General features: G+C 38.8%; 2 protein-coding genes across 4 annotated transcripts; one reads left to right on the plus strand and one right to left on the minus strand.

Moving 5' to 3' along the window:
* Positions 1-1,502: 1,502 nt before the first annotated feature.
* On the plus strand, positions 1,503-12,965 carry prmt8b (protein arginine methyltransferase 8b). Of its 2 annotated transcripts, XM_030150338.1 has the most exons (11): positions 1,503-2,008; positions 2,244-2,367; positions 2,986-3,210; positions 4,933-5,088; positions 5,824-5,887; positions 7,295-7,437; positions 7,740-7,827; positions 9,198-9,313; positions 10,931-11,081; positions 12,023-12,144; positions 12,265-12,965. In XM_030150338.1, the coding sequence occupies exons 2-11, from the start codon at positions 2,299-2,301 to the stop codon at positions 12,346-12,348; spliced, it is 1,218 nt and encodes a 405-aa protein (XP_030006198.1). In that variant the 5' UTR covers positions 1,503-2,008; positions 2,244-2,298; the 3' UTR covers positions 12,349-12,965. The 2 variants fall into 2 exon arrangements, with proteins under 2 accessions (XP_030006198.1, XP_030006197.1); XM_030150337.1 differs by having other exon boundaries at positions 1,503-2,367.
* Positions 12,619-24,666, minus strand: cracr2ab (calcium release activated channel regulator 2Ab). Of its 2 annotated transcripts, none has more exons than XM_030150327.1 (18): positions 24,131-24,666; positions 22,899-23,245; positions 21,850-21,961; positions 21,295-21,484; positions 21,002-21,148; positions 20,079-20,169; positions 19,259-19,354; positions 18,696-18,883; positions 18,452-18,523; positions 18,148-18,196; positions 17,960-18,042; positions 16,937-17,525; positions 16,697-16,835; positions 16,197-16,278; positions 15,980-16,094; positions 15,718-15,819; positions 14,070-14,146; positions 12,619-13,920 (listed from the first exon to the last, which is right to left on the minus strand). In XM_030150327.1, the coding sequence occupies exons 2-18, from the start codon at positions 23,052-23,054 to the stop codon at positions 13,833-13,835; spliced, it is 2,376 nt and encodes a 791-aa protein (XP_030006187.1). In that variant the 5' UTR covers positions 23,055-23,245; positions 24,131-24,666; the 3' UTR covers positions 12,619-13,832. The 2 variants fall into 2 exon arrangements, with proteins under 2 accessions (XP_030006187.1, XP_030006186.1); XM_030150326.1 differs by having other exon boundaries at positions 16,937-17,618.
* Positions 24,667-24,704: the final 38 nt, after the last annotated feature.

Consider the following 24,704-nt stretch of genomic DNA (forward strand, 5'->3'; position numbering starts at 1 on the left):
TTCTCAGCCGTTATTAGCCTTGTAAAGTATACCAAGTCAATCACTAGTAATCTGCCCACTGCTTCCCCTCCTGACTTCTGCCTATGTGCTCCCACACTGGCTTGTGGATGTGTGAGGTAGAGTGGATGCACACATTATCCTTGAGTGTGATGAGTGGGCTGATGTTCTTAAGTACCAATGATGGAGCTCATCCACAACAGTAACTAAAACATAATGTGTTTCATTGTGTTTTGTCTTTCACTGATGGGACACAAGCCATTTTTACAACAAATGCCTCGGAATGCGGAATGTTTTTAAAGTACATAAATTCTGCATGTTTTGATGCAGTATGGGAAAAAATAGCCAGCGGTACATGCAACGGAGTTCAACCTGCTACTATTAACAATGATCCAACGTAATATACGGCATTACAAAAACAAAAAAGAAAAAATATTGGCATGTGCCCACTCAGGCAGAAGGCAGTGCATAGTGCTGATATGAAGGTGTTATATTGTGGTGAGTTTCAAAATACAAAACAAGTGAAAGGCCATGAGTTGAAATCTGGAAATACCAAGACAAGACATGTTGGGAAAGTCATGGGGGTGGGGGCTAAGAATGGGCATTCATGGATTAAAGGTGTAATCAGGTTGTGCAACTACAGTCACAGATAACACAGTAAGTGTTTGCCTTCGATGGCCCATGAAAACTCTGAAACGTACCTGCTGTGACTTCACTGACTGGGATGTATGTGAAGTTATATCTAGCCTACAGAAAGTTATTTCAGTACATTCAATATACAACTGAACTCTCAACAGAATTTGAACTATGACTTTTTTTTTTTTTTTGCAATTAGTGCTAATTTGGACTCTGTGCAGCACTTTGGAGACTATGTGTTGATAAAATGTGCTATACAAATAAAAGTGGATTGGACTGGATTATGATTTTATGTTATTTTTTTATCTACTCATTTTTATACGCCTACTATTATCCTGTGCACATCATTCATGTTGTAGTATGATCACTCATACCCCAGTGCTGAACGGTGTTTTATTAGCTTATCTGTTATTTCTTAACTGTAGGGTTCATTCTCAGTGCACATTCAGTTTGAAATATTGATGCAACACCATGTTTAGTAAAAACAGGTCAACCTATAGATGTCATTTACTTTATTTGGCTATAGTTAATGAACTTAGTCACCACACACATACATCACACTGTTTAGAATCATGAACCAATGAGTGTATCATTCTTTATTCTCTATAAGAATCTATATTTCTTTGTGTTAGTCAGTTAACTGCTGCTGCATCCAAGTAAAATCTTTTCATTCCAGAATCCAGCGACTCTGTCTCGTGTCTCAGAATTTTTCTATCAATCAGCAAGTTGATAAATGACATACCCTATATCCATGAGAACCTAGAGCCAAGTTTTTCCTTCACAACACCTGTGTTATGTAAGCGAGGGACTACGATGCTCAGTGTTTGTTAGAGCCAGTGTTTCAGTTCTTGTGGAAACGTTGGGCGTGAAAATGTCGTCTGTGAAGCAGACATTTATTTCTTTTCTTATCTTTTAATTTTTCCTTTTCCACTTTATATCTTCGCCACGACAATTTATGTCGTCCTTGTGGCAGTGCGTACACCATACACATGTACAGTTTGGGAGCCTTTTAACTTTATCTCCTGGAAACCCAACAGGATTTCGCAAAGGACTTTACACGGCGCGCGTAATGGGAATTGCGCGACTTTCGCTCTGCTTGGCACAGAAGTGATAGATGTCATGTTTCAAACGGACGAAGCAGCATTTGTTCAAGCTTTTTATGTGATCTGGAGTTTTGTTTCTAGTGCGCAGCTGGGTGCCTGTTTTGATCGTGGGCGATCGGACCAGATCTCTTATCCAGATATTTAAAATGAGCGAGCAGGTAGGCGCTCCGGGTATTGCGAAAGGACACCTACACAGTGCGTCTTGGTGTTAATGGATATAGACTCCTGCTGGGATCAAACCTACAACCCTTCAGTCGTTCACCGTCTCTCCAGTCAGTAGATTTTCGAGTCAGCCTGAGTTCTTCTAAAACAACCTGTATGACAATTACAGTATGGATTATTGGACAGTCCACCTCTTGAAAATCCATTTAACAACTTTTCTGGGGGGATTTATTTAAGGAGGTCCAAACCGTGATACCAACCAATGTTTCCCACTATGACTGCCATCTTTACATATTCTCATATAATCGGAGGCATCGTGTGATTTTTGATACGTTTTTTATTTAGATTTCAGACTATCCGTACACTTTAAAGAGTTGTAGCCTAAATCTCGTCGGCTCTCATGGGACTGAGGCATTCGTCGCGTTGTTTGCTGCTACGGCGGAAGATGGCGGAGGCGGACAGCTCGGAGGTAGGGACCTTGTGATGTCCTGTACCCGGTCACAACAGGACCGGGACATTCAGTCTGGTTTTTCAATGGTGACAACGAATTTGACTTGCATATCATTTGGTTTGGTTTCTTTTTTTCCCGCTCGCAACTACATTCGGAATGTATATTGCACTGGTAGCGTACAAGCAGGAGAAAGTGCAGTTCCCATCGTCCTGCAGATACAAGAGGGGATATATGTAGACTGCTGTCCTTGGAATTAAGGGGATAGTGCATGGAGATGATTTGCAGTTCAGCTGGAGTGATGAGCATTTGATGCATGCGCGTATTAAACGTAGCTGTCTTCGCTGTCCCTGGTGCTGAAATGGAACCGGGATCTTTCATCACTATATTACTATTCCTCCTTGACTGAACATCTCCACTCCAGTCTAGGCAAATAAAATGGCTATTTTAATGAAGTTATTACTGCTTAACATTGTCTAGCTTATGGTGCATTAATTTTGTGTTAAACAGACATGCCCGAACAATCCAAATGAAACTAGGAGTTCTGTAACTGCCTTCCATGCAACACAGTCTTTTGCTTTTAGATTTACCTGTCTGTAATTTCTTGTTTCTGATACAGTTTGTCCTTTTTTCATACAGCGGCAGCAGCCTGTTACATCCCCTCTGTCTCAGTCTGCTCAGCCCTCCCCACTGCCCAAACCAGTGCCTACTACCCACCATGTGCCCTGTGTCCCCCATACACCTCATGTAGCAGCTCTGGCCACCTGTGCTGGTAGAGGCAAAATTGCCAAGTTCATCAGCCCAGAGGAAATGACATCACGGGACTACTACTTTGACTCCTATGCCCACTTTGGCATCCATGAGGTATGCAGCCTGAGGCCAGAGTAAAACAATGGCATTAATCTCTCCTGGTCTGTCTAACCTTGATGCTCCTTGACTTGCCAAGCAGTTTCCGTCCTGTTAGTGTGGCAGCCAGTCAGAGGAATATGTCAAAAGCCCACACCATGGCAGATTTACACTGAGGACCAACTTATTAGCTTCTGGTAGAGATACAGAATCTTCTTTCTGGCAAAGATAGGATTTTCTTGCCATAACCATTGGATTCAATTTACTTCATCGTGTAAGCCTTTGAATAAGAGCAAACCAGACATTGCAAAATGGCATGTAAAGCAAAACTATGTTGCAAGGTACATTGTGAAATACCAAAAATAATATCAGTATCTGCTACCACATTGGCTTCAGATTTCTGTATAAACAGAGGTTCAACAAATCATGGCACTAAACAACATAAAAATATGAGAATCCCTTACATCTTTATTTATTTTGTATTTTATTTATTTATTTATATTTTACTATTATTATTATTATTATTATTATTATTATTATTATTATTATTTTTATTTTTATTTATTTATTTATTTATTTATTTGTTTTTACAAATGTTGCATCTTTTTCTGTCCAGTGTAGAATCAAGAATGCATTTTATTCATGGAATAAAATGCAACTAAGTGATTCTTATTCAGTTTCAATGAGACAAGCAAACTTACTGACCAAGAATGTATGTTTAGCTAGGTTTTAATCAGGTGTGTAAAAGAAAAGGAGACAAATGCAGGTGACTTGTCAATAAAGGCATCATATAGACATTTCAAGACAGGCATACAACAAGTTCAGATTAGGAAAAATTCATTTGTAAAATTTTATAAGGAAGATCATTTTTAGTTTCAGGCTCCTGGAGCTGTGTAGGCTGGTTCCCACATTATAGTGCATGTAATATCTTTGTATTTCTATGAATAATCAAAATGTGTGTAGGACCTCTCAGAAGTCAATCATAAAAAGTAACTGTAATCTTCAATTTACAATTTTTTGTGAATATGCCTCAGAAATGGAAAGTTACCTGTAAGAGTTGCTTGGCTGACAAAAGAGATGGCTTTTTCCATTACCAGCTAGCACTAGAGAAAGTAGATGCATGGCAATAGACTGTTTTGCACTTCACAAGCAAATATGATCTGTGTCCGTCATTTACACTGAACCACTCATGAATGAACGTGAAATACTGTTATAAAGTTAATAACCTTGATCTGTGATGGGGTGGTAGAAAATATTGGGGACATATAGACCTTTTTAAATAGTGTCCATATTTAGTATGTGGGTCAGGTTTTTGTCTACTTGCAGACAAAGACAGTGTCCTGATTAGGAGAGTGGAAAGCAAGAAAGAAGGAAAGTGGGATGTGTGAATGGGCTCAGGGAGATGGATATCAGGTGGCTCCCAAAGGCTTTGTGTTGTACTCCTGTCTATTTCGAGAAGCTCTGCCACCGTTACAAAGGTTTTTTGGCCTAAATAGCTCCCATTCTACCCCATAATACACAACACGTATGTATTCACATGCCAAGATACTTAGCATAATGAATGATACACCTTTGCAAGTCCATTACGTAACATAAGTATTTTATCTCGGATTTTGTATGAATCATACTCTTCTTTTGGTAGTCTGTGTGAGTTGAGCATAGTGTTGTGTATAGTGCTTTGCATGCAAGTGAAGTGACACTACAATTACATTAAATCTGTTTTGTCTCCAATCTGAACAGGAGATGTTAAAAGATGAGGTTCGGACGCTCACCTACAGGAACGCCATGTACCACAACAAGCATGTGTTTAAGGATAAGATCGTCTTGGATGTTGGCAGTGGCACAGGGATCCTTTCAATGTTTGCTGCCAATGCTGGTGCCAAACATGTGTATGGGGTGAGACAAATAGATGCACCCATTAGTCACAAATAAATATTTTGTTTCATTCCATGTTTTTCTCATTTAGATCCATCAGTTTTATTGAAATGTTAATGAGAAAGAGAGTATTTTAGTATTGCAATATACTATTGAATCTGGTTCTGCTGTGGTTTATTCTTTCATCACATATAACAGAAATGCAGTATTCACACATTCACATGCCATGTTTTTAAGATTCTTTTTAAGGATCAGCCTCTGCTGGTCTTTCCAGAACCTGGCAATCTCTCTCAGACAATCTTGCACACATACTGAAGAGAAATCTGGTTCCCCCCGGAGAAGGACTTCAAGTCCTGCTCACATGTTCTGCATTAGGAGCAATATGTATGATTCATGGTCTGCATTACATTTATGGATCTCATGGAGAAGACAGCCAAATGATGTATTAGTCGTAATGTGGCACAGCATTAGAGATGAGCGATCAGGGACATGAGTGTTTAGATGGATTAGCCGGGTCTGATTAAATTTGCCCTTCAAATATTACTCAAAAGGTTAACCTTCTGAATATGGGAAGGGAAATGGTAACAAAAACAAGATTAATGTATGCACAGAGTTACATCGCAACTAATGTTTTTATTTAGATTTTACATTGTGGTTTGTTTTAGAGGTTCCAAGTGTAGAGACATGACATCTGAGCTATCCATTAGATCCAGAAAATATCCCAATGAGATCTGTGTTTCCTTCCTGTGCCTACAGATTGAATGCTCAAGTATATCAGAATATTCAGAGAAGATAATCAAGTCAAATCACCTGCACAATGGTAAGTTGAAGCGATGTTCCACCTCCTGCATCAATCCTCCCTCCATCTGTATGGATACACAGTGGGATGACATCTGGATAAGAAGTAGTGTGAAAAATCTGCATACTTCCATCATTACCGTCACACCCAGCAGTATTAGTCACAGTTCTGATGGTTAACTGGCAGCTCGCCTCTGATGTCAAATAATCATAATCTCTGCTATCAATCAGAATTCCCTCAGTGGTCTGATTACCATTGTAAAATGCCTCCTTGAACTTCACAAATGGAGCACTGGCAACAGATGGTGGGTTTCACACCCTGTACATTTGACATTATACTTTTTCTTATTTAATTTGTATGCATTAGTATCATGCATTAGTATAGATACACACAAATAACATAATAACAGCAGATGTTTATTATGTTATATTATAATTTTTTTTTTTTTTCATTACACAGATTTGGGGATTTCTCTATTCTGATTGGTCAATGATAACATTCTACGGTCTCATTTTATACAACAGACCATTACTGTTAACAATAGACTGTGCAGTTTCAGCCATGGAATCTGATGGACTGTTTTATTTGATGGGATATTTTTCAAGTCAATCAGATCATTTTTATTTCAATATTTATTCTCAAATGACTGATTTCTTTCAGATATGATAGTTTTCAGGGAGCTTGTCATTATTAAATATATCCTTCAGAGAGATCAAGATTTGATCTGTCACTTTTATTACAGCATCAATTATAAGCATACTTATTTTGCATAATCATGATAATCATCTCCATTCAGCTCTATAAGAAAATCTGGATGAAAGTAACAGAAATAACATACTTCATTACCATTTCCACTTAATTTTCAGCATTTGTCTTTGTATACTTAAGTAATACTCTAGGCTTTGAATAGTTAAGTTACATATTGGGCATGAAAGCTGTCCTGTGCAACATTTGATTGGAGAAGCCTTGTCAGGGTTTTTCTCCATTAGTTGTAGTGAATGTGTGTAATAATCTATTGCTATGTTTATACTGTACTGTATTGAATTCCTTTGGCAGCTCTTATCAAGCCCCTCCTCTTCATGTCTTACATCACCATATTAGGATTTATTTTACACCGATTACACTTTACTTATTACTTAGCAGTTATCATCGTTGATGACATTGTCACAAATTACTTTTTCATTTTATTCTTTGAGTCTTATCTTGTCTCCATATCACAGGTCACAGAGACCAAAGAAAATAAACTCTACAAAACCTGCATAAATCCTTGAGGCACACATGAGCAAAGTAATTAAGATGTGATAATTTACAGCAATCCCAAGACGTGAAAATAAAGTCATCCGAGTATAGGATCATTGTTTGCTTGTCATCAATGCGACAAAGGTGCCATGAAGTCATTTGTCACCTGCTGTTTTGTGTCTCTCACAGTCATTACCATCTTCAAGGGCAAGGTGGAAGAGGTGGAGCTGCCTGTGGAGAAGGTGGACATTATCATCTCAGAGTGGATGGGCTATTGCCTCTTCTATGAGTCCATGCTCAACACCGTTATCTTTGCCAGGGACAAGTGGCTGGTATGATGGTGTTACTGGAGGCTTGTTTGGCCCGCTGGACAAATAAGGCTTTTGACATATAAACACACCAGACAGTGATGAAGTAGGGGATTTACTGTACCCTCCTGTGCATGTTTCTGCTGTCCAGATGCTGAGGTCATACATGAATGTTCTGGTTTTCTAACCGCAGTGGCTGCCTGTAGGCTTTAAAGTTAGCACATGCGATCTAATATTACATGCCCAGGTGTTTGAACAATTAAGATGATAGATGGCTTTGGTGTGTGCCTCTGCTCATTGATACCCAAACCTTTTCTTATATTCAGAAACCTGGAGGCTTGATGTTCCCTGACAGAGCAGCTCTGTATGTGGTAGCTATCGAGGACAGGCAATACAAGGACTTCAAGATTCATTGTAAGTAATTACTCCAGAGTTGTTGATGTTCACTTTCACATTTTGCTAAGTTACTGCTTTTTACTGTGACTGTCTCCTTCTTAGCTGTGAATAATTTATGGCCTCTCTACAGATAAAATGAAATCCAGCTCATGTCACATATAAACCAGCATTCTTGTCACTTCTAAGCTGTGACTCATGTTTTTTTTGGAATATGAGATATTTTATAAACCTGATTATAATGAATTTTCCACTCATGGAAGATATACAACCTTGTCATGTAACATATTATTTTTCTGTTAGCACTGTACATGGAGCAACAATGCTTTTAATGCCTTCATGATGGTGACAGCTGGAGTTGGAAACATTATATTTTCAGGTTATCAGTTTGTAACTCAGGAGCACCATTAGGAAATTCTTCAGATTTGACAAACATTTCAGTGGGTCAAAGGTCAAGGTCACAGTGACTTTGTAAAACACATTTTTGGCCACAAGTGAAGAAACTGCAATGACATTGTATATCCAAATTTTCTAGGTCTACTTTACTGTGAAATCACAATATTTTTATTTTTCACATGTAGCTACAACCGACACCCCCCACTCCTTTCTATTATTAGAGCCTAGTGCTTTGTCCTACACTGCATTTTTTTTTTTCTGCTTTAAAGTTACTCTGTGTGTTCGAATAACTGTCACAGCTGGAGTGCTTAGTCTTTAACCTTGTGATCCAGATCAAGGCTCCAATAAGAAAGGTGCCAGGCACACAGGGAAATGTAGAATCTGGGTCAACAACTCCTGCTGTGTTTGCCTTTAGTTCACAGGTGGTCTTCTCTGTTCAGTTGTATGTAGATGTGCTTAGAGGTGCATACAAACCCAAAAGAATTCAGTCTACCCAAATCCTTGTTCTGTTATTTTTGGTTTCTTTCTGCATTTGTGGCATATTCCACCTCCTCATTGTACAGACTTAGTGTTTGGCCCAATGACAAAGCAAGGTGGAGTGAGGGACAGAGGGAATGGAGGAGGAAAAGCATGCCCAGTGTGTTTTCAGCCCAAATTATAATAAAAGCCTGCCAGACATGGAGGAGGTGGAGGTGGTGTCAGAAGTCTATTTTCAGGAGGGCTTGTCTTTCTCCACAGAGGGTCTGGATAGACAGAAAGACAGCAAAAGAGCAGAACTGTTCTTCCTGGCAGGGTTAAGCATGCTGTTGTATTTTCTCTGCTACCTGTTTTACTTTTTTTTTGTTTGTTTTTTGTGCAGTGACAGCTCAGCAGGAGCAAAGAGAACTCAGTGAATGAAAATGGGGAAAGTTAAAATGCAGAATACATGAACTGTGTGCATGTGATATTCACGTGGGTGTTATATTTCAGAGGTATTCATATTTGTGTTTATACAGGGTGGGAAAATGTATATGGATTCGACATGAGCTGCATTCGCAATGTAGCCATCAAAGAACCTTTGGTGGATGTGGTAGATCCGAAGCAGGTGGTGACTAATTCTTGCCTTTTAAAGGTGAGTACAGATACATACATACATAGAATATCAGTGTGAATGTACCTCCTTATTTTATCCTGATGTCATGCCTTGCAATTTACATGAAGCACACACTCACATGAGAAGTTTTTCATCTTCTTTGCTCTGTCAAAGAGTACATGAATTTTTCCAAACAGTCCAAGATCAATCCTTCTGCCTCTGGAAATTCACTCTCTGTTGATAGTGTTTTCTAGTACATAATAGAAGTTTTTGAAGGGCTGTAATAGCATCTGTGTTTCCATTCTTTAAGACACAACAATGGCTTTACTTTCACAAATGAACAGAGGATGAGAGCATTCAGGGAGTTGATAGCTTTTTTTTGTTTGCCCTTCTACTTCTACCTCCCCTTTCATTGCTTTTTTCTTTTTCAGTGTGCCTACTGTCTGCTCCATATCAGGTTTCTTTCTATTTGGAGTATCCGATATCTGTTTTGTCATCACTCTCTCTCTCTCGTGTCATTTCATTCGCTTTCTCTCATTCTTCACTCTTTCCTTCTTAATCACTCACTTTATCATATCCTTCATTCTGTGATACATATCTTTTAAAAAAAAATCTCAGTTCATAGTAGTGAATATGAGTGGCTCACTATGTTTTTCCCTTTTTGTTTTGGTGAAATGTCACACACAGGGAAGTAGTGAGTCACCAGTGGGAAAGAAATGGGCTCTCTGCCACTTCAGTCAGCACTCACCCTTCTTTTGTGTTCAAGGGGGAGAGTATTCAGTAAATTTTTGATTAGTTTCTAGTTTGTCATGTGGTAGTCTAAAAATCCAGCATCCATCCATACATCCATCCATACATCATTCCATTCTCATCTTTCACATCTTTCTCTCTTCAAATAGCCACTTCTCCCTTCTCAAACCACCACTCATACCTCACAGGCTACGATTACACACTCGCTTCAGGGGGAGCATTTTCTCTCCTCCTACAATTTGCTGTATATGATACTGGCCTGGTATCATTGGAAAGGACAGAGGTGTTAAATCACAATCTGTCATGCTTACACCACATGCCATAGTGATCTGTAGTCAAGATGAAGAGGTTGCAGTGTAAAATCCATCCCGTTGCTTTTAAATACAATATCATTTACATGCAAAACAGAAACACACCTGCTATCGTGTTATTTTGGACCCACCTGGGATTTTTGGCAGGTTACAAAATGCAAAGCTTAAATTTGTGGATATATTCATAAAGTGGTGCTTATATATAGATGTGAATAAACACATAGGAGCTGTGTTCACCAATTCACGCACACCCAAACACACAACCTCACTCACTTGTAAACTGGATGGAGGACACCCACACAGCATGTGTACTGTGAGCAAGCTTCATGCGCCAGCCGTGATTCAACCTGTGGGCTTTCACACACATGCACTCACACATGCACAAGAATCATGGTGAATAATCAAAAACAACTGACATATACACACACTCTTTGTGTGTCTGAGATAGCCAGCTTAGATAGTGTTTTGCGCATTTGGTGTGATTTGGTGGACTGCTGTTTGACGTGAAGGTATTAACATTAATGTAAAAGAATGAAAACTCTTAAAAGAAGTTTAATATTTATTTATTTATTTATTTATGTATTTACTCTTTCAGGAAGTGGACATCTACACTGTGAAGCCAGAGGACCTATCTTTCACCTCAGCCTTCTGCCTGCAGGTCCAGCGTAACGATTATATCCATGCCTTGGTGACCTATTTCAACATTGAGTTCACCAAGTGTCATAAGAAGACTGGCTTCTCCACTGGTGAGCCTGGAATAGAGCATTTTCATGTTCAAATGCCCCTCAAAATTTCCCATAAGCAAAAAAAAAGTCTTACACTATAATATCTTTGCATACATAGTATCTTACACCATATTGTTAGAGTGTTTCATTCCACATAAAATTGAGAGCTTGCACTAAAAAGAAATAACTGGTAATTTTTCAGTTTAATGTAGGTTCAGTGAGAACTTAGAAGCAAGGTAGGAAACGTGTTGTTCTTTTAAGGGTTGATGTCCAACAAGTACGTCACAAATGTACAAACATATTAAAGTACATGACAAAGGATAACTTTAAGTTTAGTTTTTATTATTTGCTCCCTCACTGTAGAAAAAGATCAATTAAGTTTTTCAGATTTCTTCTTCAACCCTTGAGCACAAACTTTGTGAATACTGATCTACGATCTCTTAAAAGGGAGCGACTGCACCTCAGCAGCTTAGCTCTTGGCTACACTCTGCTGGTGTCACACGAGTCTGCTGAGACTGCACCCAGCATTTCTCACCAAGCACTTCTGCTAACACAGTATTGAGGATGCCTGTTATAGAGAGAGTAGCTAAGCTGTTATGTAAGCTTATGATAATGCATTCATGCATCTTGAGCTTACATAATATTGTGTAGAGGAGGTTCTATGTTTGGCAGTCTGTTGGGCCTAGGGCTGAGCATCAGCCTCTGTATTTCTCCCACTGGGTGAGTAAATTTCAACAACTTTGCAGTTAAATTTCTTCCATGTTAACATGCCTGAGGTAGTTAAGTGCCCAGCTGAACCAAATCTTATTATTGTATTTCCCATGCTCCCATTGTTCCCCCTCTTTTTTCTGCATTTGGCCTCATTGCCTGTCTTCTGTTCATTTATTTTTTGCCTTCTGTACTTTCATTTTTCTTTAATGTTCATTATTTTTCAACAATCACTCCTCCACACTCTACCTCAGCTCCAGATGCTCCCAGTACACACTGGAAGCAGACGGTGTTTTACTTAGAGGACTATTTGACTGTCAAGAAGGGAGAGGAGATCTTTGGCAGTATAGCTGTCAGGCCCAATGAGAAGAATGTGGTAAGACACATGAAAGTCTTCAATTTAGATTTGGTTGTGTGAAAGCTTTACTATTTTAGCTTGGAATTTATTTAGAAAGTGAAAGTCTAATGCATTTTTGTTTTATTTTATTCTCTGTAGCGTGACCTGGAGTTTACCCTTGAACTCGACTTTAAAGGGCAACTATGTGAAGCTGCAATTTCCCATGACTACAAAATGCGTTAGTGACAAAGATGACACAGTGCGGACCTTCCCTCAGCCCCTCTGGACACACCTGAAGAGGGGGAGGGCACAGGCTCTCCAACAAGAATTCCAGGTAGCCAGCGTGGGTGATCAGAGGCATTGCACTGGATGCCTCCTTGCCAGCACCTGAATGATGACATAGAGTATCTATCAGCAATAGTGCCATCTCCTGTACCAACTTGATTGACTGGGGCACATCGTTGAATGTAACATCCTAAATGAACTTGATTTTTTTTTTTTCACTAGTTTCATGAAATGTTATTTTGAGTAACAAGAACAGCATTTCAGAGTATTTCTATTGTCCGTGCAGCTAACTGAAGCTTTGGTCAGTGTGTTGTTGAGATGGTTACAGCACAGTCATTAACTGTCTTTCCTTCAGCCATTTGTTAAGATTTGGTGTGTGCTGTATAATTGTGTTGAGAGTGCAGTAATAACTGTGTTTTATTTTATTATTATTTGCATGTGAACGTTTTATGCCTCACAGAGAGATGTGACATGTAATTTTATTTATGTGTTTAATTGAAGATGATGAAGAACAACTGGTGCCAGAATAAAACAGAACAATGCCTCAGAACAGTAACAAATACAATGCAATATGTCATGTATCACGTTGTTTAGGGAATCAGATGATCAAAGAATGTGAGTATAGTTAGACATGATGATAATAAACCATCAAAGATTTCCAAAGCAAAGAGCAAATCACATTTTTCTAATATGAACTCCATTTAAAATAGTTTTTATTTGTTGAATTCCAAAGAAATGATTTCAGTAACAACATTAAAACATGGCAACACTACACTAGACAAAAGCAAATAAATAAAGCTAATCTACATATCAGAAAGGTATTGTTTTCATTCATATTCATCATTAATTTAGAATTTAGGCGCTGGGAGGAGGCCTCGGGGAAAACTTAGGACGCGCTGCAGAGACTACGTCTCTCGGCTGGCCTGGGAACACCTCAGGGTCCCCTCGGAAGATCTAGAGGAGGTGTCTGTGGAGAGGGAAGTCTGGGCATCCCTGCTTAGACTGTTGCTTCCATGACCCGGCCCCAGATAAGCAGTAGAAAATGGATGGATGGATGAATGGATGCAATTTAGAATGTGTTATTCTATATCCTATAGAAAGCACCAATGTGATTAGACAGCACAATGTTATATACAGGAAATTTTGAAGCACCGTTAAAATAATTTCTATGAGCTTCATACGTACTTTTAATGTTTATGTGAGCAACAGAGTCGTTTATGTCCACTTTAATAGGAATTTCTGTAGAAAAATGCTCATTTAAAGACACTATTTCAATCAGTAGTAAGGTGTCTTTTCTGCTAATGCAACCAGAAGTCCAGGAGTGATTTCCATGTTGTCTCAAATGCTGCACGTCCACTGTCCAAAAAAGATCTAGAGCCACGTTGATTGCATATACAAGTAGATTTTTTCCACCATTGAAGTTTTTGTCCATCAGTGTCTCTTTATTTGCAGCATGCTTTCTTCTTGATGGGTTGAGCACTGAGGATAACTGTTGTGTCTCTCACTTTGTCCTCCTGCTCCATTAACACTCTGCATGAAGACAGCGACGGAGAGAGAAAAATGCTGCATAAGCCATAAGTCTTAACCAACAATTGACCTTTACATTTAAGTGACTAAAGTGTGTGTATTGTTGGCTTTTGGCAGCCATTATTCTTTTATGCAGACAGTAATGTTCTTACCTGGCCAGGTGTGTCAAGGACTCTGTCACATTGTTTCCTGTGTAGGCACTGACCTCAAAAAACATCACCTTGTTTTCCTATATAACATACACATATAAAGATATCAGACAAACTACAAGAACAGTGGTTCCCAACCTTTTTTGGCTCATGACCCCATTTTAACATCACAAATTTCTGGCGACCCCAGACATTGAAAATGGAGACATTTTTTGGCTAAATTTTTTTTTTGATCATGTAATAGTTTGCTATACTATGTTGCAAACAAACATTAATTTTAGACGACATTTAGTCTATATAATGTATATTATTATGGATGGAGGCAGAAAATCCAGGTCTAGATTACTGCACCAAGTGAGTATTTTATTTTCCTTGGTCAGGATATGTACAGTCAGTCCAGCTTGTATTTACAAGACTGACAATTAATGCTGAACAAACAATAACTCAAACTATGAATTATGAAAGAGCTGCAGCATCTGAAACCGACCACAATGAACATATGAAAGATAAACAGTACCACAGTGCTTCAGTTTCAGCTTCACAGTTTATCATGTCTTTATTGTGATTGTCTCTCTCATCTCACCATATTTAATGGGACAGCTGAGCCTGCACACGTCACTGCAGCCTTTTTAAAAAATTTTTAACAATTGCAAGAAATTTCAGGCGACCCCATTTGAATTCCAGATGACCCCATGTGGGCTCATGACCCCAAGGTTGAAAAACACTGTACTAGAAAGTTGCAGAGCTGGAGATTATTTTTGCTATTTTGGGATCAAAGAACACTACAATTAATCAACAAGGATAGGATAGTGATGCTGAACATTTATAAAAGTATGAGCAATACATTTTGATACGCTTTACTGCACTTGTTATGATTGATCCTTCTATAAACCCATCCCAAAAATGGCTGCTGTCCAATCTTATATTAATGACTGTAACCAGGCATGAGTCAAACTTTTGGAATAAATGAAGGTTGAAGAAGTGTGTGAATAGAGGACATAAATATAAGTGTGTATACATGTATTTGGTGACGTAATGTGTGCGAGTGATTGATGCATGTGATTTATCATGTAGAAACATTACATCACCATTTTTATCACTTGTTAGTCATAATTTAATAGAATGTGAGGTAAAATTACCCCTAAGGGTGTGCTGATGTGATGCACAGTCATTCATTAATTTAGATTTTTATAGTTGCTTTTATAGTTTAGTCTATGATGGGACTTGTAAGCCTGGCAGCAGATATATTATTGGTTTACAGGAGGGTGTCATTTTTCCCGAAATGTAAAAGCCACTCACAGATGAACTTAGTGACTGTTACTCACTACATACGGAATGAGAAGGTAGGAGGTTCATTACTAACCATAGACACACATAAACTGCGTAAAAATAAGATGTTATGTATATTTTAAGGATGTCTAAGAACTGGTGGGATCTTTTCATTGTTTTATGACATACTAAGTAATCAGTCACATATAAATAAGATGCAAGTTAAGGTTAACATGAATAACTTGACAGGCATAACAACAGCAACAAAACAATGAAGGCCACAGGATACTTCAGACAGAAAATATTTGGACAAGGTTCCATTTTAAATGTTATATACAAAAAAATACATGAAGACTGTTATAGATTGTTAACATAAACTTACAAAAGCTAGGAGTTCAGCCTCTTTGAATGACACCTGCCTGTCTCCATCCATGTCCATTTTGTTGCCCAGCAGGAGGATAGGGATCCCTTCTCCTGCAGCTTCCTGATAAAACCAAATGACAGGATAATATTTAAGAGATTCAAGTCCATATTTGCCCTGTTGGTAGAACAGACAAATGTCTAATGTTATGAGTGGTATTACTAAAAGTCACGCTGAACATCTTTATTGAGGAAACAGTGTCTGTGAAAGTCAAAGGTCAGACCTGTACATTGGTAAGCCAAGGTCGAACAGCCTTGAAACTTTCCTCCACTGTGACATCGTACATCAACACCACACCGTCTGCCTTGCGAAAAAACTGCTTTGTTATGCTGCGGTACCTGTGTTGGTTACAGGATTTAGATGTCAGTATGTCAACCTATTAATACATGTATACAGAACACAGTATCATATTTATCAAATATAATGATAAGGCTACTTACCTCTCTTGACCTGCTGTATCCCACAACTGCATGGCTACCTGCATATTGTCAAGAGTTAATGTCTTAACGCTGTAGTCAATACCTACAATCAGGAAACACTACATTAAGTTCAGCATATTTTCACAGTGAAAAAGTGATATAAATGACCACTAGGGGAGTGACGCATGCTTCCACAGTGCTTCATTTCTGAGAAGAAGGAGAGAATGAAGTGGAGATAACACGGCTCAAGTGAGGATTGGGAAAGATGAAAGCAAGAGGGAAATACATCAAAAGTGACATAATCTGAAGTACAATGTGTGCCAGGGTTCTTAGACAGGCAGTGTGACTACAGAAGCCTTTTCATGTGATCCTAAGTCACCCACCAATCTTTTGTGTCAGCATCCACAAACACACATGCACACACATCATTTGGATTTGTGAATACAACCCTAGATATTTTATTTACGATCATTTCCAGGTGCATATACAGTACTATACTATAGCAATGTCTTTCTTCTCACCCACAGTAGCAGTGGTGGAGGGGTGGAAACGGCCCTCACAGAAGGAGCGTAACAAGGATGTCTTGCCTACGCTGGAGTTACCGACAAGGACCACCTTAAACAAACGATCTGGGGCCAGTAATGTGTTTTCTTTTGCCTTCTGATGAGGAAAACAGACAGAGGAAGAGAGACAGAGTAAGGAAAAGAAATTAATGTTAATCTATTTCCATTTGTCTTCAAAATTCAGCATTCCAAACATACATGCTGAGTCTCTTTTCCAACTGGCTGTCCTCGAGGAGACATGGGTGTCATCTTTGTCCAGCTAAACAGAGATTTCCTCGCCTGAGTGGCATCTGTTTGCATGGGGCTTTGCCTGGAGGGAGGGGTGGCTGATAGGTCGGTTGCCACAACAACACTAGATTCAATGTCACTTTGTGCTTCTTCTTCTTCTTCCTCCTCTTCCTCATCCCCCTCATCTTCCTCCTCACTGAGCTGATGTAGTAGGAGTTGAGGCCCCCCTTGGAGTAGGTGTGGTAGGTGGTCCTCTTCAATTGAGATCACTCGACGGAGTGGCCACCCATCTGGAGGGGCATCCAAGACCTCATCCTCTACACGTGTCATTCTTTCTTTTTCTACTTTTTTTGCTCTGTCTCTGTCTTTCCCAGTGAACCTCTGAGGGTTGGTCATCTTGCTAGGTAGTTTTCTTGCCTTTGTCTTTACATCTCGCACAGTGGATGGAGCAGGATTGGCATATCCATTGGCTAAACCAGTGTTCTTCTTCACCGTAGGACGCTGCTGGCATGCTGGGGTGCTGGCCGTTGTAGCTGAGGCAGTGGCTGTGTCATCCTCACTAGAGGAGGAGGAACCAACAAACACGATTTGAAGGTGCTCTATAGGCAAGGCCTCCAGAGACTGATAGGACCCATCCACCAACAGTGGTGTTCTTTGGAAACAGGAGAAACAGAGGATATACTGAAATTAACTTCACTTGGATAAAAAAAAATATATATATATATGTGTATATATATAAATATATAGTGGCCAAATCAGTCAGTGGTTGGTAACAAAATGGACTGATGGTGTGCCATCAGATTTTAGTTTTATCTGAAATAAGATCTTAACAGAGTTGATTGTTGTTAAGTGTGTAGAATCAGATATCCTCTGTTTTCCTTCTTAAAATGTGATTTTTCCACATACAGAACAAAAAATTCTTCCCTGTCTCACAGGTGAGAATCTGACAGCAATGATTTGTGTTCAAGTGTATTTAGATTATAAATGAATCACCTTCTTGTCGGCTGGCTGGTGTCATCAAATATATTGGCAAGTCCAGCTCTCTGCTTCTGCTTCTTTCTGAGTGACGTTCGAGGCTTGTTTAAACAAAAAAAAGATGAGTTAGACAGTTTTTTCAGTCAATTAGTTTATGGTGTCGGTGTATACTGCTGCAGTGCAGTTCACAGAAAATTCATACTTACAACACCACAACATATGTCTCGTTCATCCTTTAAATGTTTATTCATTTCTCTGGGAACATTGAAAAGGGAAATTAAAAGCAGAGAAAAAAGCAGAATCTAACATGGAAAAAGTACTTGAAAGAATATAAAGCCTTTCATATCTGTATCACATGGAGCTTTTCAAATCCTTTAATTTAATTTGGTAGCAGGTGGAACTTTGCCCAGGACTTACTGAAGTGTGCTCCCAGAAAAGATTAAAAAACAGCAACTTAGAGTTACCATCCGTGACACCAGTCTTAGGACTAATGGGATGGCATCAGTGTACCTGAGAAGATCTAGCTGCTTCATGAGACTTTGTTTTTCTCTCTGTAGTCCTTCAGTTACTCTGTACATTTCCCTGAAACAAGACAGACATAAGACACAGTCTCAATTCCCATTCTACTACAACTAGAAAAATAATTTTGCTGTTTCAGATTAAATGTCTTGATAATAAATAATATTTTTTTTAAAAAATCTAAAATAATGGATATGTTGTTATAAATCTATGTGTAGTAAATGTGTATACCCACATTTCTTTCTCTTGGTGCAGGCGGGCAGCCTGCTCTTGCAGTATGGCCAGCTGTTCCTGAGCGAGCCCAAGCTCCTGGCTGGTGCTGTCCAATGCTCTGGACAGCTCATCATTGGTCATCTTCAACTTGACATTCTCCACGTGGCTCTCCTGCTTCTCACTGCTCAGCTCACGACACTGGAGCTCTAACTACAGAGGGAAAAATGTGCATGAATACAACTGCGTAATGGTGAATGTGGGTAGTAGAGAAGAGGATTGTCAAGGATCAAAACCACAACCCTTCAGTAATACACATGATGACATGCACATTATGTGGCCTATTCTTTGTTAGTAACAGTATACGGTGGTATGCACCACATTTGACAGATTAACATTTCCTTTTATTTTGCTATTTAGCTGAGTTATGTAACTTCTAATCATTCTGGATCATTTGTCATATCATTTAAAACCAATAAGCATTAGCTGCACCAAGCATTGTCTACTTTATCAGTTGCAGAAAAACATTAAAATGCAAATACATTGTATCACTGAGTGTCCTCGGATGGAATATACATATTCACTCACCCTTTTCTGCTTCTGGAAAAGTTGTTCCAGCTCTCTTTCCTTTGAAAAGAGTTTAAGCTCGAGATCCTGACTGCGCACTTGAAGGCGTTCAGAGTCCTGAATGGGCATTTGAAAAAAGGCTTAAGGTGAAGGAACTAAAGAGTTAGTGTAGGATTAGGACAAAATATTAATGAATAAAGAAAGTAATTTTTTTCTCTGACATCAGTAGCTAATAATTCTATTCTTAACCCATAAAGACCCAAACAGCCACCATCGACCAAAACCATCTACTGATGTAAAATGTTTAATACCTGTTGATCCACTGATCCTATCAATACATGTAAATAACTGGTGTAAAATTCAGTTTATTGTCTTCTCATGGTCATTAGATACGACCCATTTGGACATTTAGAGACTCCGTAGTGAACGTGGAAACACTGTCATCTTCTACAACATTGATTCACCAATAAAACCCATGGAGTTTGATCAATGACAGTGGATGAACACACTTGGTTTATGTTCAATTAATGATATATTTTACTGAAAAAGACAATTTTTCTTCAGTTTTCTCTGTTTCTGATATAATAACCTTTGAATTTCCTCTAAGGTTTAATGAACATCTACATGATCAATGAATTAACTATAGGAAAATAAATTATTTAAACTGAAACAACTCAGACTAAAGAGGAGAGTATTACAATAAATGGTGATAAATCACTTAAGAAATGTTAAATATAGAGAAAAATTTATTTGAGAAGTGCCACAAAAGTAGCACTGGGTCTTTATGGGTTAAAGGTCAGAACATGCAAAATTATGCTTTGCATTGATTTACTCACTGTACCTTTAGGAGCAACCTGTCTTTCTCAGTTTTGATTTGTGCCTCCATCTCTTCATATAAATGACGAATCTCACTGTCGTGTGTCGCAGCCTTCCTGTCATGAAGAACAGAACAAGAATTTATGGTTAATGGCAAAGTGAAAAAATGTGACATAACTGTTACATCTGGAAAGGCATTGCTGTCCATCTTGACCCTATAGTTGAGCTATTATCACGGTTTACATTTACATATGAATACTTTAACACACATTTAGAAACTGAGCTTCAAAAACAAAACAATTCTCTATGGTATTTATATATCCCTCAATTGTTAAGCAGCCAACTCCTAATGTCTAGAAGAACAACACATACATGTGGTGCCATGTGAAAACTAGCATATGCATATTAAAAACTCTACAATGAAATTTGTTTTACTGTGTGTACTGACATGAGCAATTGTTCACCAATGTGTTACTCTGTATATAACAGGCAGAAACAGATTAAATATATGATCAACATAATAATACCCCTCGAACAGCCTCCCACGTCCCATTATTTAGAGCATAAATATATTTCCACACCAGCAGAGGGTGGTCTGATCTCACAGTATGAATCCAGATTAATGGTCATTTGACACGGATAAAGAGGTTGTGCTATAGAGAATTACATGTAAATCCGTGCAAACATTCTCAGGTTGTAGGCCCAGCATGGGATAGTAATGTATAAACACACACCAAAGTTCCACTGTTATGTCACTGATTCTTTGGGTGCTTAATGAATGAGCAGAACATTTTGTTTATGTGGTCTGAAAGTGCAGTGCTTAAAAGGCTTTAAGTGCGGGAACCAATTGAGAAATCCAACTTTTTAAACCTACGATGCAGTCCCTGTTCGTCCCTCCTTAATTGAATGTGATGTGAGTAAAAGCAGATATTAAATAAGTCTTTCTACCTCTGGAGGGCACTTTCCATTTCCTTCTTCTCCTGGTGGGCTTCCTTGATCTGGTGCGTGACCCGGGCCAAGAACTCCTCAAAGTTGGACAAGAGGTGAGGCTCATCTCTTCTCAGCTGAGTCCACAGACTGCGCACTTCGCCTGGACTGGAGCAAGGAAGAGCCGGGAAATGTTGACAGAGGAAATTGTCAGGTAAATGAACCCAAAATTGAGTCAAGTCATTCAAGTCAAGAACATGTAAAACCCATCAAGAGACAATATGTGCTTCTGGGTTTGCAGTGATTACACTCACTCCTCAAACACATTACTGGCCCCCAGGCTGTCCAGCAGCATACAGAAGTGCCTCTCCTCCTCATCTTCTACTACTGCCAACTTTGCCTCCCATTGACTCTGATAAAGGGCTTCTTTGGCCCTAAGGCTGGGACCAGGTGGTATATTCTGGTCATCAGTCACAGAGATCCTCCGGCCATGCAGGAACAAACCTGAGAGATGGCAGGATCATTTTTAGATTGGAAATTATTTTAGCCTGCATGTAAACTTGTGTATGTGTGCTAGCATTGTGAAGAAAAAGCTACTAAAATATAGGAGTGGTTAAAAAACACAGTTAACAAGCAGGCCAGATTGACAGCATGCAGTCATAATATACTGTTTAAGCACTGCATTATGACAAATATATACAGAATTTCAAGCATTTAAGAGTTTAAGACACAAAATAATTAACAGGAAGAGCTGTTATTATCTTAGATTTGTTAACCACTTGTTGCATTTGTTAGTCAATGTACTATTTAAACTTAAGTTCAGAGTAGCATGATGCAAGCTCAAGCCCATCTGACGGAGGGAAGCCTACTAAATCCCGAGGAAAATGCCTCCAGTGTGAGGTAACCGGTGTGATCTGTATCCAGAGAGTCAAACACATCCTCCAGCTCCTCTGCAGACAGAGGCAGCTCACTGTGAAGCCTCTGCCAGGAAAAGATAAACACAGGACATTTAAGCACTGCTGTAAAAAAGCTGACCTGCATCATTAATTTATGAGCTATAAATATAATATGAAAAATAGCTGAATGCAGTTAGACGAAAAGAAAATGATACAAGTGCCCAATATGATATTGTACAAAAATGTCTAAATAAATAAATGCTAAAAAAAAAACAAAAAACTTGCATGTCTAGTTGTGTTCTGTTAAAACTAAAGTCCACTATTACAAAGTGACTGTATTATAGTGTGTCACTGTGCAGACCTTTTCTTGGAAAACCTCAACACAAAAAACAGCAACAAAAGCTTGAATGCTCTTGAAGCCTGTTCTCATTAACCAACAACACAGCCAGGACACTGTTAGTCTTTTTTAAGAGGTTGTACATGTATTGTTCCTGGCTGTGATTTTCATTTCACCCACTACATGGATGTGTGTGCGATCTCTTGGGGACAAACCCTCATAGCTGAACCTATACTCATAAACATTTCCATCAATGGTGCTACTGCACCACTTCACCGTCCACTTGAGTGCGCTGAGTGGGAGGAGTGCTTCTTTAATAATAGTGGCATGACATTAAAAAGCTGAGAATTGAGCAAAAGCGCAAACAGTGACACTAAGTGCTTCCAGCTTGATATTCACTGTTATTAAAGCAGCACTGCGCTACATTATGCCACAGGTAAAAGCATGTCCCCTTAACCTGTTGTTCTCCAAAGCAAAGGCTTAACACGTCTGCTGATCATCCATGCATTTAAAAACTAAAAAATTAGTTTTGAGTGTGTCTAAAAAGTGAAATCGTTTTTATACTATATAATGTCATTAATACGCTCCTGATAAAGTGGGCTTGTGGAGCTCCCATAGCGTGCAGGCTTGAAAAACATATTATCAGTCACTTCCTCAACACACTGAAATAAGCTCTTCCTCTAACCCTCATATCAGTGCGAGTGATGAAGCCTTTTCCTTCCACATCACAGATCTGGAAGAACTCCTTGGTCTTGTCCAAGAGGGTGATGCGACCCCAGTCAGAGCCCCTCCTCACTGGGTTTTGTCTGAAGCCATTCACCCGGCTCACCTCCTCCTCCATGTCTGGGACTTTTTAAGGACACTTTATGGACTCACGGTGTAGTGTATTTTATAATCAGGCCCTCTTATCAGCCCTTTGCTTTGAGGCTCTTACTGTCACCATGACAACAAAAAATGAAGTTCATCAAATAATGAAATCACTGATCACTTAGCTGATAGATCTACTGAACTGTGGTTTGGTGTGACAGGCTCCTAGGAGACAAAAACAGAAAAAAAAAACACAAGTAAAGCATTATACTAAAACTAGAGTGTTCAATATCTCTTAGAGAAAACCTCAGGGAGTATTGGAAAAAATACCTGGTTACATACATAATCTGAACATTAATGCAACAGTACCTAACTTGTTACGGCCCTACACTACTTCCCTATTTTAATGAGCCAAGAACAAGCATCTTGCAATGGTATGTAAACATAGTGTTAAGGATTATCCTAATACCCCTTCCATACAGAACACATGACAGCATAATGCCTGCAAGACTGTAACAGCCTTTACAAGAGACAAAGTCATAGATGAATTCATAGCTGTAATATTTCCATCTCTGCACTCACTGTGGTTTCTTGTTTCACAACTTCATCCTGACCTGAAGACTAAGCCATAGTTTTGAAGGACTGTCTTGTCTGCTCAGTGAAAAGTTGGAGTACAATTTGTTTATGTAATCTGTCACAGACTAAATATATAACAAACACTATGTGGAGTGTAAAAAATACAGATAATTGTCTGATAAGCAACAAGTGCCAAGAATAACTTGCTTGTCTCCACTACAGAAAAAGCTATAGTGATAAGACTGACAACAGCAGCAGCACAAAAAGATAACCAAAACATAGACGTGACCCTAGCCATTATGTTCACAAACTCCTTCTATTCAGTTGATCACATTCTGTATGAAGAAAATGTATCACTACACATGAAAAAAAGTTACACTCATGAGAAATAAGAATATTTTTGACTTACTGGCTATTCCTTTACAAAATATACAAAAAACCTTGTGTAGTTCTATCAGTTTTACCAAAAAACAAACTTTAACAAACTTTGCAATTTAGCCCTTTAAACAAGTTAAGATGCGAAAGATGTCTTACCTTTTGCAAAACACAATGACAAGAAACATGAGCCTTTTCCTGCTTTCAGTATCAAGAGTGGTGATCACACTGTGTGTTTAGGAAGTCTTGCCTCACAGACGAATGTTAGACAAGTCATTCTGCAACCATGTGATGTCATGAGGAAGCAGCCTGAGGCTTTTCAGCCTGCGTCCAGACGCTGCTCACACGCTGAGAGGGGCTGCAGGGGGATCACTCTTAAACAAAGCCTCATGTATGCAACATATGTCCACTGCAACAGTGACAACAGCAGACTGCAGACCACTATTATCTGAAATGTTAATGGTTTTACCCTCAATAGTTTTATTAGACTGTAAAAGGCATCAAAACAGCTTTGCAGTAACAAAGGGTGCTGAGGAAATTACAGATTTTCAAGTAATTTTGAAGATTAAACAAAACTAATGGACTGTTATGGAGAACCAATTAGTAGAAAATTAGATAAATGATGGAATTACTTAAATGTGACTTTTGTCACAGTCTCAAAAATAGCAACACTTTTCAGGTATATTTATCGAAAAAAAAAAAAAATAAAAATAATAATAATAATAATAAAAGA

Source organism: Sphaeramia orbicularis, chromosome 12 (genome assembly GCF_902148855.1).
Source record: "Sphaeramia orbicularis chromosome 12, fSphaOr1.1, whole genome shotgun sequence".
Lineage (NCBI taxonomy): Eukaryota > Metazoa > Chordata > Actinopteri > Kurtiformes > Apogonidae > Sphaeramia > Sphaeramia orbicularis.

Excerpts from the sequence above, each read along its gene's own strand:
- prmt8b (XM_030150337.1), top strand. The coding sequence starts at position 2,299 with ATGGGACTGAGGCATTCGTCGCGTTGTTTGCTGCTACGGCGGAAGATG. Across the intron at positions 5,888-7,294 it reads GTCAAATCACCTGCACAATG|TCATTACCATCTTCAAGGGC; the intron begins GTAAGTTGAAGC and ends TGTCTCTCACAG. Across the intron at positions 11,082-12,022 it reads GAAGACTGGCTTCTCCACTG|CTCCAGATGCTCCCAGTACA; the intron begins GTGAGCCTGGAA and ends ACTCTACCTCAG.
- cracr2ab (XM_030150326.1), bottom strand. The coding sequence starts at position 23,054 with ATGGAGGAGGAGGTGAGCCGGGTGAATGGCTTCAGACAAAACCCAGTG. Across the intron at positions 17,619-17,959 it reads ACCAGCCAGCCGACAAGAAG|AACACCACTGTTGGTGGATG; the intron begins GTGATTCATTTA and ends CTGTTTCCAAAG. Across the intron at positions 16,095-16,196 it reads GATACAGCAGGTCAAGAGAG|GTACCGCAGCATAACAAAGC; the intron begins GTAAGTAGCCTT and ends TAACCAACACAG.